The sequence below is a fragment of the Colobus angolensis genome, unplaced genomic scaffold, assembly GCF_000951035.1.
Source record: "Colobus angolensis palliatus isolate OR3802 unplaced genomic scaffold, Cang.pa_1.0 Scaffold108, whole genome shotgun sequence".
NCBI lineage: Eukaryota > Metazoa > Chordata > Mammalia > Primates > Cercopithecidae > Colobus > Colobus angolensis.
Genome location: NW_012111808.1, coordinates 6,511,528 through 6,528,358, shown reverse-complemented (window position 1 = coordinate 6,528,358; position 16,831 = coordinate 6,511,528). Strand labels below are relative to the sequence as shown.

At 45.0% G+C, this 16,831-nt stretch overlaps 1 protein-coding gene across 1 annotated transcript in view; it reads right to left on the bottom strand.

The window, feature by feature from the left end:
- Window positions 1-437: 437 nt before the first annotated feature.
- Window positions 438-16,831, bottom strand: part of LOC105516975 (nose resistant to fluoxetine protein 6-like) — a 79,761-nt gene continuing 63,367 nt past the window's right edge. The window contains exons 11-15 of the mRNA XM_011949319.1: window positions 12,907-13,020; window positions 10,488-10,620; window positions 6,790-6,976; window positions 1,192-1,334; window positions 438-863 (exon numbers count right to left, since the gene is read on the bottom strand). Coding sequence (XP_011804709.1) covers window positions 741-863; window positions 1,192-1,334; window positions 6,790-6,976; window positions 10,488-10,620; window positions 12,907-13,020 — 700 coding nt within the window. The 3' untranslated portion in view covers window positions 438-740. The remainder of the gene's footprint in view (window positions 864-1,191; window positions 1,335-6,789; window positions 6,977-10,487; window positions 10,621-12,906; window positions 13,021-16,831) is intronic.

The window sequence follows — 16,831 nt, the reverse complement described above, 5'->3', positions numbered from 1 at the left end:
TCTGTAAAGATGCCATAATAACATATTGACAGTTATGTCATGGGAAAGTACATATTGCAATTTTACAGAGAAAAGTGAAGAGCATAACCCAAATGAGCTTCATAACCCAAATTACATTAAATTCATATTTAGGGCCGGGTGCAGTGGCTCATGCCTGTAATTCCAGCACTTTGGGAGGCCGAGGTGGGCTGATCATCTGAGGTCTAAAGTTTGAGATCAACCTGACCAAGATGGAGAAACCCCCGTCTCTACTAAAAATACAAAATTAGCCGGGCCTGGTGGCGCATGCCTGTAATCCCAGCTACTCAGGAAAGCTGAGTCAGGAGAATCGCCTGAATTCCGGGAGGCGGAGGTTGCAGTGAGCCCAGATCGCTCCATTGCACTCCAGCCTGGGCAACAAAAAAAAAGGGAAACTCCATCTCAAAAAAAAAATTCATATTTAATCATTTCCTGTGATAATTAATATAGACAATCAAATACAGATTAAACCAAAAAGAAATCCAGGGGTTTTTTTGCTAAAATGGTACAACAAAAGTTTATTATTGTGCTACTAAAAATTTATAGAACATCATTAAGCACTAAGAACTCTTTCACATATTAAATACAAAGAACATGTATATATTAAACTTTCACAAAATGAGATTCACACCCCTTCTTAGGAACGCAAGCATTCATTGCAGAAACAAGGCCACCTCATTTTGTTCGTCATTACCAATAAGGTCCATCCATTCTTTTGTGTTTTAACCAGAACATTCATGGCCCAGCAGGCACTGCTTCAGTTCCTGACATGGTTTCTCAATGAACAGCGTCAGGGCCAGCCCAGTGGCGAAGGTCAGCACACAGTGTCCAGAGAAAAGATAGAACTGGAGACAAAGTGGGCAGGGTGAATGCAGTTTTACTCTGGGACTCCTCTTGTGTTCAGATCTACAGTGTACCATCCTAGCTCTCTGAAATGTATCTGTAGGACAATCAGTGCTACATATTAAAAATAAAATAAATAAAATAAAAGATATTATCCTGTGCTGAAGCCCTCCCTCTTTCTCCCACAAATAAAGCAAAGAACAATGAAGCTCTTAGAAAAAGAAAAAAGCCTTCCATAAAAGCAAATAGGTTGCCTTGTTGCTCAAGAAAAGAACAAGCTATGGTACCATAACACACCATAACAGAACTAGGAGCTGCGTGCTAACTCACCATGTTTGTGTCAGTGTAGTGAATCAGTGTTTCCTGAAGGCCATTGTAAAGGATGATCAGAATCGGATGCACCAAGTAGCAAGCATAACTGATGCTGGACAGGAAACTCCAGATGTCCCAAGAAAGCACACGGTTCACCAGACCTGGAGGGAACAAGCACTGAGGCATGAAGCCACAGCCTGTCTCTGGGCCAGTGAAGATGCCCCGTTGTCCCGTGGATGCTCCCATTGCATTCTGCACCTAAGTCTGGGAACTTTTCCTAAGAAAGTCTTTATGCATTATAATTTTAAGACAATGTACCAAACCAAAAACCACCTTTCCATTGCAAGAATTATGATAACACAAGAGAGATACATGGTTTCAGCCCCTGAACATAAAACATTCCATGTATAAAACAAGGTATACATTCCTCATACTCACCTGGGTTCTGGATCAAGATGTAGCCACAGGGGGGGCCTTGGGATAAGGCATTTAACATTGCCAGGCCTCCAACTCTTCATCTGTCAGTGAGAGCCTTGCATTTGATCACCCTTCAGGTGCCTTTCAGGACAAATATTCTGTAACTTGGTATATATTCTAGAACTGTGTTGTCCCAGGCAATAGCCCCTAGCCACTTGTGGCTATTTAACTTAATTAAAATTAGATACAATGAAAACTTCCTTTCTGAATAGGACTTATTGGTAACCTTATTTGGAATAAGGGTCTTTGCAGATGTCATTAAGATAAGGAACCAGAGAAGAAATCATCCTGGATTAGGGTAGACCCTTACCCAGTGACAAATGTCCTTATAAGAGACAGAAAAGGAGTCACAAAAGCAGAGAAGAGATGCAAGGAAGAGAACCATGTGATGACGAAGACAGAGACTGGAGTGAAGAGTCCACCAGCCAAGGAATGCCAAGGCTTGCCAGCAGCTACCAGAGGCTAGGAGAGGGGATGGGACAGATTCTCCCCCAGAAAATCCAGAGGGAACCAATCCTGCTGACACTTGGATTTTGAACAGCTAGCCTCCAGAACTGTGAGAGAATAAATTTCTGTTGTTTTAAGCCACAGAAGTAAAATGTAACTTTTGTTTCTCCTCTGCCTCCTCCTCATTTAAAGTGCTCAGTAGTGCATCACAATTTGCTCATGAGAAATCTTTGGAGCCATCCTAGACTCCTTTCATTCCAGACTCCATAGAGTGCTTCCAAAAATGTGTCTCAAATCAGACCACTGCTCCTCACCTCCATGGTTAACACCCTCATGAATCGTCCATCACCTCCTGTGTGGGCCTCCGTGGGAGCTTCCCGGTGGATCTGTTGGTCTCTGCTCTTGTTCTTGCCACCCTATAGTCCCCATACCACATCCAGAGTAATCTTTTAAAATCACATATCAGGGAGAAATGGGGAAGGGGGAGATATTGATGAAAGAGTACAAAGTTTCAGTTAAACTGTTGGAGTGATGTACTGGGTATTTTTCAGTGGCTAAAAGAAAAGATTCTTAACATTCTCACCACAAAAAAAGAGATAACTTGGCAAAGTGATGCATATGTTAATTAACTTGATTTCATCTTTCTACTATGTATACGCATACCAAAACATCACGTTTGTACTCCATAAATACATACAGGTATTATTTGTCAAATTGAAAATAAATTTTACAAATCCACAAATCAAATCATGGGCTATGATCTGAATGTTTACATTCCCCCAAAATTCATATGTTGAGATCCTAATCCCCAAGGCGATAGTATTAAGAGGTGGAGTCTTTGGAGAGGCAATTAGTTCACAAGGGCTGGGCCTTCAGGAATGGGATTAGTCCTCTTATAAAAGTGACCCCAGAGAGACCACTCTACCCTTCCACCATGTGAGGCCACATCTAGAAAGTTCCATCTAAGAACCAGAAAGCAGGCCTTCCCTAAACACTAAATCTGCTGGTGCCTTGATCTTAGATCTCCCAGCTCCAGAACTGTGAGATATAAATTTCTGTTGTTTTTAAGCCACCTCATTTATGGGATTTTTGTTATAGCAGCTGAAATGGACTAAGACTTCATGTGACGTGGCATTTAAAATAAAATCCAAACTCTTCCCATGGCCTTGAAAGCTCTGCCTAACCTGGGTCCTACCTTCCTCTCTGAGTTCCCTTCCCACCTCTCTCTCCCCCTTGACCCTTGATTCCGATCTCACTGGTCATTTTGCTCTTCCTCCAAGTCACTAAGCTCATTCCAGTCTAGACACCTCTGCCTTCACATTCCATCTGCCCAGAATGCTTTCGTACCACATCTATGCAAATGTACCCCTAGTCCAGTTAGTTACCCACTAATCCCTGCTTTATCTTTATTTACTGTATTTTAACTTCCCCCGACCCCACTGTAATCTCTCACAAGGGCGGGATTTTTCTTGTCTATTGCTGTATCCCCAGATTCTAGAACAGTACCTGGCATAGAATAAGCGTTCAAGAAGTATTTTATGTAATTAAGTGAAAAAACACAGATGGACTTACAGACAAAAGACACATTTCCCCCAAGTGAAGGCTATAAAGGTAAACCACAATTTCACGGTAGAAAAAAACCAAGTAATTGTAGAAAAATGAAGTCAGCAAAGAACCCAGGCTCACACAGATAAGCCAGACACAAAAGAATGCACCCTAAAGCAAATAATACCGTGTTCATGTTACGAGCCAGAAGTGATTCCAGCAACTATTCATCATATCATATTAATGTTGCTAATGCGAATTTTATTGGCTTTATAGTTTTATGATTACTTCATAAATTTGCTTTGGCTTTCTGAATGCATGTGCTATAAACATAAAATTTTGTATCTAGGTTTATGTTTGTTCATGTTTAGGCAAAATTGGAACAAAAATAAGAGCATATAGTCAGGGTAACTTGAATCTATGTACCCAGGGGAAAAAAAATGTATTGAATTAAAAAAATACAAATAATTTGGGCCAACACCAAGAAGCCAAAAGAATTCTTATTTCTTTGGAATAGACCCACATACACTTAAGTTTGCAGACAAAAACTGTAGGTGACAGACCACCACTGAAGGACTTTAACTGAAGGAGCAATATGGTCAGATGACTCTGGCAGCTCAACAGAAGACAACTTTGAGCATAACAAGACCAGCATGGTCTACATTGCTACCAAGCAAAGATGGTTAAAGATTCACTGAATCATCAAGATCCCTTCTAGTCCCGAGAATCTCAACTAAACATTTCTTCTTATTCAAACTTATTTTTTTTTCTAAAGGTCATCAGCTATAAACTTTTTTTTTTTTTTTTTTTGGAGATAGGATCTCACTCTGTTGCCTAGGATAGAGTGCAGTGACACGATCTCAGCTCACTGCAACCTCCGCCTCCCAGGTTCAAGCAATCCTCCTGCCTCCGCATCCCAAGAAGCTGAGATTACAAACGCGTGCTGCCATGCCCAGTTAATTTTTGTATTTTTAGTAGAGACGGGGTTTTGCCTCATTGTCCAGGCTGGTCTTGAAATCCCAGGCTCAAGCAATCCATCTGCCTCGGCCTCTCAGAGTGCTGAGATTACAGGTGTGAGCCAGGTAGACACATATTTTTCAAAAATGTATTTAAGCTATCACCTCCTACATTCACCTACTAATCAATCTTGATATCTTATAGATAGTTTTGGAGATACAAATCTAGGACATCAGGTGCCCCTACAGTTGTGGATTGGCTAATGACAACACACTTTTGAATGATAAATTGTTCAAGAATAAGCAAACTGGCTTGCTCATCACCTGGGTGACGAGATCGCACCCTTTCTCAGACTAATGACGGAGAGCACTGACTTGTTCCGCTGTAATAATAATGCCACAGGCTGGGCGTGGTGGCTCACGCCTGTAATCCCAGTACTTTGGAAGGCCGAAGCAGGTGGATCACAAGGTCACGAGTTCGAGACCAGCCTGGCTAACATGGCAAAACCCCATCTCTACTGAAAATACAAAAATTAGCTGGGCGTGGTGGCAGGTGCCTGTAATCCCAGCTAATCAGGAGGCTAAGGCAGGAGAATCGCTTGAACCCGGGAGGTGGAGGTTGCTGTGAGCCGAGATCGTGCCATTACACTCCAACCTGGGTGACAAGAGCAAGAGTCCGTCTCAAAAATAATAATAATAATTATGCAAATTTGTTTAATCTTCTAACTTAACCTAAGTCATTGCTCTCTAATATCATTCATGTTAGCCAGTTATTTTTGATAAACAGCAGCACCTCTCACAGTAGAGAGGAATACTGTGATGTCTGCAACATTAGAAATGACCTGTGCCAGACCACGAGGAGCAGTTGTTTATGAGGCTCTATGACAGCACAGGGACATGATCATGGGGTGAGGCGGCAAGGTTGTGGTAATGTATCCCAGAATTTCCCATAAATGCAAATACATCCGTCAGAGAGAACGCAGTCCATTTCCTCTTTAATATCACTTTTCCATATAAGGGAAAGCTTTTAACATTAAAATATGAAAGATCATTAAGGCTCATTTTAAAATTAAAATATTAAAGAGCATCGCTATATTAAAATACTTCTAACATTTAGGAACCGTTTTAATTAACATCCGGGAGAAGTGCTATCACTTAGGCATGAAGAGCACTGGCTTTGGACTTGGTGCTGAGACCTGGGTTCATTTTCTAGTTCAACCACTCACCAGCTGTGGGACTTTCACTGTGTCGCTTTCTCTCCAGACACGGTTGTTCTCATTGCTAATTATAGGTCTTCTCCCAGGGGTGTGGTCAGTGCTACTGGGGATCTGGATGATGTTTCCCACAAGGTCTAGTATACACCGTGTGCCCAGTCAGCTGGAATTGGTTATCACGCCACTGTGTTTCTCTTTCAATCATTATTTCCCACCACCTACCTTTGCTGAGGCTGACTAGCATGGGTTTACAGGCTAAGTTTAAACTCCTCCTGATGGGTTATTTCCCCAGAGTATGAAGTGGGTATGCCTCCCCCCAGATCCACTGCTCCTGTTCCAGGGCTTTGGGTAGCTTGAGGCCAGAACCTCTTCTGGGAGCTTTCTGCCAGCCTTGTCCTGTTGTTTGCTGACATCCCAAGCACACAGTTCCTACCTCTCGCCAAATAGAGAGGAGAGGGAGGAAAGCATCAGGTGACTTGGATACACCTTTCTAACCTGGAGAAGATTCTTTTCCATTGAAGCCTTTTATCTGCTTGGCTCTCTGCATGTTGAAAGCCAACTTCAGTTATCAAAGGGGATCTTGGCAAGCATTTAGTCTACACCTTCAGAGGGGGAAACCAAGGCTCAAGGTGCTGTGACTGGAAGTCTTGCTCCTAAGCACTAATTTTTTATTTTTTCTCGTGACATTACTCTGCCTGAATTCACTTTCCAACTTCTAAACTAGCTTCATTGGAGGGGCTGCATCTTTTTCTTTCAGAACCCGCACTTGTGCATACATCCATGTAAAAATCTTATATTTAAATTCTTTGTCTTTTCCAAGGATAGAGAGAAATTGATATTTTTGAATCAATATCAGTCATTCATCAACCACCCCAGAAATCAGAAGACCCTCTGGTACACTCCTTGTGTGTTCAGTTTTTCACCTTTAAAGGAACAGGGTGTGAACCCAACAGCAAAGCCCGGAGCCGCTTCCATACCTCCATATCCTCCCTGGCACGCAGAAAGGACCCAGCCCACCGCTGCCGCCCACAGGGTCCGGTGGAGGGCTTGGTAGAGAACTGCAGCTGCTGGAAAGGAGGCAGAGGCGTCGTCCACCACGTATGCCAGAGCGGCCACCGCAAATAGGGTGGCCAGGGAGCAGCTCCAGCCCAGCCGGACCTGCATCTGCAGGGAGAGGAGAGGCGGGGCCCAGCCCTTTTTAGCCATTGTATAATTCCTTCCTCCTACACAAACTTATTTTTTGGTGTTATTACTGTCACTTAGGTCTTTATTCGCAAACCTCAGTCAGTGCATAGATTTGACTAAAATGGAAGGTTGTAATTTAAAAGGGGTGGCCAGGAGATCTTTGTGGTGACAGAGAGTTCACTACCTTGACTGTGGGGGCAGGGGTTGCACAAATTTGCACATGGGACAAAATTACCCGGAACCATACAGATGTGCGCAAATGATTACGTGTAGAGTTGGTGGATCTGAGGTCTATTGTGCCAATGTCCATTTTCTGGCTGTGGTCAGGTACCATAGTTATGTCACACGTTGCCTGCTGGGGAGCCGGAGCACACAGCACCTCTCTGTACTAGTTTTGCAACTTTTTGGGGCATCTCTAATTGTTTCAAGATGGAAGTGAAAAGAAAATCAATAAGTAATGTTCTAACCCACTCCTAATCTCCCATTTTGTCCCTTAACCAAATTAAGGCTCCTTGATGGCTTCTGCCTTCACCGTAAATGTGAGGGCCTCAGCGCACAGCCCCGGCCTGGGCAGCAGCCCAGTCAAGTGGAAGGAATGGGAGGATGAGAAGTCTTCAGCTCAAAGAATAGCCCCAAGAGTTAAATCCTAACACCTGACTCAGTTCAAGATCTTGACCTTGCATCACCTGACTTGACCTTTTTAGACCCAGACCTGTCTCCCAAGTAGCTGTCTTGCTTCTCTGTGCTCTACTCAAACTGCTGTGATGATGTCTACACTGCACTGAACCAACATCGGATCAGTCCACCGTCTTGTCTCTGAGACCTGCTTAGGTCTCAGGTTCCTGGCTGCGGGAGAGGAAAGGTACATACTCAGGGGCACTCTACGCTTTTAGCCTGGGATCTCCCTCACCCCTTTGCTACTTCCCTGGCCCAAATGGGCCTGCAGTCTCTCAAAATGCATCTTGGGTATCATGTTCTGTTTCTGTACTTGTCTGCTTATCTTTATTAGGGTGCATCCTGCCTTATCTCACTCTTGGCAGCTTCCTCCAGCTTAGACCCTGTGTCTTTATTTTCTAGCTTCTAAAGCTTTGAGTTTGGTCTACGCAACTGTTCGCATTGTTTCTCCAGGTTAACTTGGCTTGTGTTTTAGCTCCAGGCTTCCTGGTCCTGACCCTGGCCCTTGAAGTCACTCCCAAATGCTCTCTCTTCATGTTACGTTTTGCCCTTTGCTGACACACATTTCCCCCTGTGCCCCCATGTAACCTGGACTATGTTGAAGCCTCTCTTTAATGGCACTCTGTTATAATCTACAACTGAATTATACATTTCCTGGAAAATCTCGTAACTCCAACCAAAACAAAAAACAAAAAAAATCACATAGCTTCTGTATATTCATTCCTTTCAGTAAAATCTTATCTCCTCTTCCTCCCATGGGCAACACAAGGTTTTCCAAGGACCAGGGTCTCTTCTCTGGAACATCTAGGTAAGGTACCCACAAAGCCTAGGCAAACAAAGGTAGGACCTGGCAGAGGGGTTTGGGGCAGGAGTTGTATCCTAATTCCTGGCCCTTCTTCCACTGAGAAGAAAATTCTCTTTCATTCATTCATGTGTTGAGTACTTTCAGTGAATCAGGATCTCAGAACCGGATGCTGGTGATTCAGAGGTGAGACAAGTAGTGAACTCCAGGAGCTCACTGTCTATGGGGTGAATAAATGCTTTATCATGGGGTACAAACCAGGGCCCAGGAATACACAGTGCACAGAGGAACCCAAAAGAAGGACACAGCCTGGCCTGGAGGGATAAGGAAAGACTTCCTGGAGGTGAAAACTCTAGGTGAGCCCTCTAGGCAAAACAGGAGTTAAGTCAGATGAAAGGGAGAGGTGAGTAGGGGGAAGGGGGAAGAGGCAGATTCCAGACAGAGAAGGAGACATGAGCAACTGCACAGATGCCAGGAACAGCTTGTGTGTGTCAGTGGTGGCAGTCAAGGGCACTGTGAGCAGGTTGGTATCACTGACGTGCAAAGGGCAAGGCAGAGAGTGGTGAGAGAGGTGACGCTAGAGAGACAGGCAGAGTGATGTCATGGGAACTCTGAAGGCCTTGTTGAACAGATCGAGCCTTATCATGGATGTCAAAGGAAGTCCTTGAAAGATTTTGCACCATTCAAGGGTATAGCCAAGGTGGTGTCTCACATAGATCACCATCTATTTAAGACATTTAACTGAGCATGAAGAGGGAGCATTTGGGAATGACTTCAAGGGTCAGGGTCAAATCTACTCATCAAGAGTAGAGTTGAGATCAATAAGACTGGAGGCGAGGAAACAAGTGACAACATCCAGGCAAGAGATGAGAAAAGCTTTAAGGTCAGTTCAAAAGGCTGAGAGAGGATGGCAGGAGAAACCATCGGCAGGGTGTAGGGAATGATTGACTGAGAGCAGTGATCAGTGAGGAGGAGGCATCCGAGATGAACCCAGGTTTCCAGCTTGAGTAATGAGATTGGATGGTGAACCAGAATGATTGCCCACAAAGGAGCCAGAGAAGAAAATGAGTGTTGGGGTACATCTGGAAAAGCAAAGTAACAGCTTCTTCCCCTCTAGACACCTCATGTCCTGATTCCCAGACACAACCATCAAATCTGACCAAGAATCTTGTGTATAGAAACCATTGAGCGTGTGCTGTTAAAAATCCAACCCAACTCAGTATCCTCTTCCAGAAGAGAGTCTTGCCATTGTAATGTCACTGGGTAGTTTTCTCACATTGGTGGTTTCTTTGGGTCAGTACCAAGGCTCCTACTGATGGGACCACGCTGGGTACCAAATCTGGAGCATCATAAGGAGAGCTCAGTGAGTAAAGCAGAGATTCAAGCTCTGGCAGGAAGATAAAGGCCTTCTTATCTTTTAAAAAAAAAGCCGGGCGCGGTGGCTCAAGCCTGTAATCCCAGCACTTTGGGAGGCCGAGACGGGCGGATCACGAGGTCAGGAGATCGAGACCATCCTGGCTAATCCGGTGAAACCCCGTCTCTACTAAAAATACAAAAAACTAGACGGGCGAGGTGGCAGGCGCCTGTAGTCCCAGCTACTTGGGAGGCTGAGGCAGGAGAATGGCGTAAACCCGGGAGGCGGAGCTTGCAGTGAGCTGAGATCCGGCCACTGCACTCCAGCCCGGGAGACAGAGCAAGACTCTGTCTCAAAAAAAAAAAAAAAAAAAAATGAAGACGGGGGTCTCAACATGTTACCTGAGCTGGTCCTGAACTGGACTCAAGGGATCCTCCTGCCTCAGCCTCCTAAAGTGCTGGGATTACAGGTGTTAACCACTGCACCTGGCCAATTCATTCTTATTCTTTAGCATGGAGAGACATCAATAACACTCTATAGCACAATACAGTACCCAGCAGGCTGACTCCTTCATCCATAGCTTTGGAAGAGCCTGGCCAGGTGGGCCACACAGTCCCAGCCAGACCCATGCCCATAAAGTGAGGCACGGGAAATCATACCTTGGTTCTGAGAATGTTTTCCTGGTTGTTTTGGTGCATGTAAATGCTCAGAAAGAGGCCCACAAGAAATGGCCCGAATCGGCAGTAGGGCTTTGTGTAGTACTCCACAAAATACAATACAGTAGCCTCTTCACTGAAAAATACAAGGAAATAAGGCAAAATGTTATGTTTAATCTGGACATGGCAAAGGGAATCCAAATCCCTGAGATGGCCATTGGGATAATCAGCAAGCCCAAAGGTACATTTAGGGCACACTTGTTCATTTCCTCAGTCATGGTGTGCAAACAGTGACCTCATGGTCTCGTCTCAGCCAAAGCTATCTTGTTTAGGTTCCAAATTCCCTCAGGCCCCTCCACCGCAGATCCCAAGGAAATATGATGAGTGTGTTCATTTTAAATAGCTGTGTCTGGTGGCCAATATGTCAGAATGCTCTAAAAATGTAGCACCCAGATGTGAACTCAAGGGTCCCAAGGACAGAGACTATCCTAAGAGAGAAGTGATGAGAGGTCCAGGCCAGGCCTTTAAAAGGATACCAAAAACTATTCTTTGAAGCTGTGTTTTTCAAGGTATGGTCCCTTGACATCAACAGCTGCATCAGGCCAGGCATGGTGGCTCACACATGTAATCCCAGCACTTTGGGAAGCCGAGGCAAGAGGATCACTTGAGCCCAGGAGTTTGAGACCAATCTGGGCAACATAGGGAGACCCCATCTCTACAAAAAAAAAAAAAAATTAGCCAGGCCTGGTGGCACATGCCTACAGTCCCAGCTTCTCAAGAGGCTGAAGCAGGAGGTTCGCTTGAACTCAGGAGGTTGAGGCTGCAGTGAGCTGTGCTCATGCCACTGTGCTCCAGCTTGGGCGACAGAGTGAGACTCTGTTGCAATAGAATAAAAAACACACAAACAAAAACAAAACACCTGCATTACCTGAGAATTTATTAGGAACCCAGATACCTTGGCCCCACCCAGACCTACTGGCAGTGGACCAGTAGGTCCACTGTGTGTTAAGAAGCCCTCTAGGTGACCCTGGCCCCCTCAAGGCTGAGAAGCATTGCCTAAACAGTGCCCTTCACAGGAGACGTCCAGGTTATACCCAAGACCATGGAATCATCATCTCTGCACGTGGGACCCAGGGACTAGAAATTTTAAAACTCTCCTGAGCTTCCCAAATGCAGATTGAGAACCCCTGCTCTAAATTTATCACCATTAAAATTATCACCGTTCCCCACTGAAGCTAGACACACTCTCAGCATCTAACTGCCCATGCAGGAACCACTGGAGGAAGGGAAGGTGTTTGAGGACTAGACGTATGGTTCTTCAACTGTGGCTGCACATTTGAATACCCTGGGAGTGCTTACAAAAGTCAGCTGCCTGGGCCCCATGCCCAGAGATTCTGATTCAATTGTTTGGAGGTGGGGCTGGAAGCATCAGTGGATTTAGAAGCTCCCAAGTGACTCTAATATATGGCCAGGGCTGGAAAACACTGGACTAGACATGAGTGAGCCTCCTCCTCAATCACTTGGCCATGGCATGATATGGGAAGGGCATGATAGTCTCCTGGTCAGGAGGCTTGGGATGTCATCATCGATTCATTCCTTTATTCTCACATGCCACCCACTCACGGATTCACATGGAGCATTCACGTGCCAGGAACCGTTCTGGCCATTTTATTTTGGAAGGTCGGCAAAGGCTGCTCTGAGAAGGTGACATTTGCACAGACACCTGAAAGATGTGAAGGAGAAAGCCCTGCCAAGATCTTAGATTTTAACAGAAGAGTAATTCAGGCTGAACGGCAAGTGCTAAGGCCCCGGGTTGGGGAGGGTGGGGAAGGGGGTTCGGGGAGCATGCTTGGTGTGGCTGGTCCAGTGTCAGCAGGGAGGAGGGTGACCAATGAGGCCACTGGAGGAATTCGAGCAGATGACTGACGTGATCTGATTTTCATTTGTGTCACTGCATTGAGAAAAGATTATCAGGTAATCATACCAGTTTTTCCTGTGTCATTGTCATACATGCCTCACTGGGGAGGCGAAATAGCACTGTGGATTGGCTCCTAGGTTCAAACCACATTGTGCCACCTACTAGTTGTGTGACCTTGAAGAGGTAGGTTCAGTCTCTCCATCCAACAGAGCCACCAAGCAGCAATTGGCTGCTGGAGGAGAAACATAGTAGAGCCACATGGGGGCGCTCCTTTCCTCTGAGAAGCGTTTCAGTGGGCAACGTGAGTTCAAAGAGGACCTACCAGTGTAGGTTGAAAGGTTCAGAAGTTTGGAAGCAAGAAGACAATCAGCTTTCCCATCCAGACCGAAAGTTTCATACTCACTTTTTCCATGAACCAAAGGGCACAGGGTGAGCAGCCTGGCATTCAGCAGCCCTCCCTGAGAAGTCCTGGCCAGAGAGGGGCAGGCTGGGGAACCACGTTACCTGGCTTCTGATGGAGCCACCACAGGAAGTTTATATGCCAATGTGATCAGAGCAGTGGCTGTGAAAGATGCCAAGAACAGCATGGCTCCAAGGAGGATGAGGATTTGTGTACTCCTGCAAAGAAGAGAGGACACAGAGAGGAGTGCCCTTCAGTTTCTTGCCCCACAGACGCACTTCCTATGGCACAAAAGGCTGGAAATCCTGACTGTCAGAGGAACTTCCTGCTGGACCTGCTTTTGAGAGGCTGATGAGGGGCAGGGAGAGCTGGGCTGGGGCTGGAGGACCTGAGGCAGCCTCGGTCTTGACCATCCATTAGCCGTGCCACACAGGGCAGAGCCCTGAACTTGAGTTTCCTGGTCTAGACAGGAACAGTAATCACATCGTTGCCTGAACACCCTGAGGCTTACCGTGCAGCTCAAAAGGAGTCCATGCCTGGGAATGACCCTTGTCACCTATGAAACACGATATGGATACAAGTGGTGGTGGGTTTGGGAGAGAGGACTGTCAAAGACAGGACGGGACACAGGGTGGACCCACTCCAAGCACAGGGGAGAGAGGATCGAGAAGGAGGATGGTATGGTTTGGATCTTTGTCCCTGCCCAAATCTCATGTGGAATTGTAATCCCCAGTGTTGGAAGTGGGGCCTGATAGGAGGTGACTGGATCATGGGGGTGGACTTCCCCCTTGCTGTTCTTGTGATAGTGAGTGAATTCTCATGAGATCTGGTTGTTTAAAAGTATGTAGCACCTCCCCACTTTGCTCTCTTCCTCTTGCTCCCACCATATAAGATGTGCCTGCTTCCCATTCTGCCCTGATTGTAAGTTTCCTGAGGCCTCCCCAGAAGCAGAAGCCTGTACAGCCTGCAGAACCATGAGTCAATTAAACCTCTTTTCTTTATAAATTACCCGGTCTCGGGTAGTTCTTTATAGCAGTGTGAAAATAGACTAATACAGAAGGGGAAACAGGCATACCTTCAACTGAGGAGCAGAGCCTGAGACAAATGTCTGGGTGCAGGTAGTTCACGTGGGAGTAGGAATGAGGGATAGGGTAGGAGAATAGGGAAGCAGGGAAAAACCAATACCAGGATGTGCTATCAAGGTAGCCAATGCTCAATTCTTCCAGAATGTTCCACAGGGCCTTATGAAATGTACCTTAAAACTGTCCTGTGAGATGAAAGAGAGAAGCATTTTCCTACTGTCTTCTGTCTCACATGGGTTAAGGATGGTCCCACACAAATTAATTCCTCCACACTTTGGGGTCGTGCATGTATAAAACTAGGATGTTCCCTGAAGCACCCAGAGTGAGGCGCTGTCTGGTTGTACCTGCTCGGAAGTGTGAGGGTTGGGATTTTGAGGATCTACAGTGGTGTGGAACAAATGCCAAACACAGGTGCAAGATCATCCAGGCACAGCCTGACCTGGAAAATGCCTTTGACAATGCAATTCTGCTAGTGGAAGTTGCCATGGCTGTTCATGAGGAAGGGATGAGATAGATACTATTCAGTTATCACCACAGTGATACAGGGAGAAAATTATTTTCAGCCAGAGTACCAATGTTAGTATAATGTTTGGAAAGAAGGATGAATTCTAGCTCCATGGTGCTATGATTGATTAGTAATGTCTGCTATGAGGGTAGGCAGGTGGTTATGGTAATAATGCTGTATGTATGTTTACTGTGACTTCTGCCAGACCCCTTAGCTCTTCGCTCCTTGAATTACTGAGTTCCAGAAAGACCTGATTCCGCTGGCATTCCATGGAATTATATTCTCTAAGGAAGAAAAGCCCTACTTTTATACTTCCCTCCACTTATAAGCTAAATCTTGTTGCATAGTCACAAGCTTGGACAGTGTGGGCTTTCAGCTGAAGGACTGAAATTCACCTTCCACCACAGCCTTTAGGAAAGATGCTGACATTGTGGCCAGGGCTCCTCAGTCATAAGGACACTCACATGGGTTCCCAGGCAAGTCTAGAGTGGGCAGGCATCAGAACTCAGTGTCCTAGGTAAGTGGTAGTCAGGCCATCCAATAAAAACCCACAGCCACCCAAGTAAATACGTGTTTAACTCCCTGGGGGACTTAAGCCCAGTCCCTGGCACCTACTTCCAAGATCAGTATCTCCACCACAGACTCCACAAGTCTCTTCCAGCTAGCACCATGTCAGCTAAACTCATACATCTTCCTGACATTGAATGTTATGGGCTGAATTATGTCCCCAACAAAGTCCTATCTTGAAATCCTAACCCCCAGTAATTCAGAATGTGACTGTATTTGAAGATGGAGTCTTTAAAGCAATAATTCACATTAAATGAGGTCATTGGGGTGGGCCTTAATCCAATATGACTGTGTCCTTAAAAGAAGAGGAAACTTGGAAACAGAAGGAAGAACATGTAAAGACTCAGATGTTTTGTTTTATTATTAATATTCCACTCTGACAACAGTTAAATTGGATGACTAGAGGACTGAATATTGATGTTCCCTCTAAGGAAAGTGATTTATCATTATGATTCAAGAGCGCAAAAGACATTCATACCCTTTGACCTAGTAATTCCCCTCAAAGATATATATTATAAAGAAATATCAAAGTTGGAGACAAATCCAGGCACTGATAAATATTTCCATGAAAATATTTATCAAACCATTATTTATAAAAGCATAACACTGGAATAATCCCAGTATTAAACAATAGAAGGTATACATAAATTATATATTTAATTCATGGAATGGAATGTTATGCAGACATTTAAATTATGTTGTTTTAAAAATAAAATAATATAGGGAAATGTGTGTGTCATAAAACTATTGAAAGAAAGATACTAAGGTGTATATACAGAATGCTTTCCTGTATCAAAAGCTGGGCAGAGCCTGGGCAACAGAGAAGTTAAAAAATTAGCAAAGTGTTGCCGGGCGCGGTGGCTCAAGCCTGTAATCCCAGCACTTTGGGAGGCTGAGGCGGGCGGATCACAAGGTCAGGAGATCGAGACCATCCTGGCTAACACGGTGAAACCCCGTCTCTACTAAAAAGTACAAAAAACTAGCCGGGCGAGGTGGCGGGCGCCTGTAGTCCCAGCTACTCGGGAGGCTGAGGCAGGAGAATGGTGTGAACCCGGGAGGCGGAGCTTGCAGTGAGCTGAGATCCGGCCACTGCACTCCAGCCTGGGTGACAGAGCGAGACTCCGTCTCAAAAAAAAAAAAAAAAAAAAATTAGCAAAGTGCAGTGGTTCATGCCTGTAAGTCCCAATCACTTGAGAGATTGAGGCAGGAGGGTCGTTTGAGCCCAGGAGTTGGAGGCTGCAGTGAGCTATGATGGCACCACTGCACTATAGCAGCCTGGGTGACAGAGTGAGACTCTCATCTCTTAAAAAAAAAAAAAAAAAAAACTGGGCAGAAAAAATATCAGAAGGATAAGCCCCAAAATATTAGCAGCAAATTCTCCTTCCCTTGACTGACAAAGTGGAACTGGGGTGATTTTCCCCACCTCTTAACTCCTAATGTTTTCCAATGTTTCTCAAATTGAACATATATTTTAACAGAAAAGAACAATAAATTTTTAAAATATGGCATGAATAATCCACAACTATAAGTCTCTCCATGAATTATTGAGGCCTTAAGGTGTTTCTAAAACTAACAAAAATTAAGGTGATAAATATCCAATGTGGGAAAGCCGGTGCAGCGATACATTGCTGAGGGTGTTGTAAATTACTTCACTCTTTCTGGAGAGCAATCTCACAATATGTGACAAGTGCCACAAAATTGTTCCTACCCTTTGACCTAGCAATTCCACTTGGAAGTCTGCCCCCATGGAAGTAACTAAGAGAAAAAGTAGTGTGTTCAAAGGCATGCATTGCAGTGACGTTTATAATCATGAAAAATTGGCCACAATCTAGACACCCAACCATAAAAATGGTAGACAAACCCCAAAACTGACAA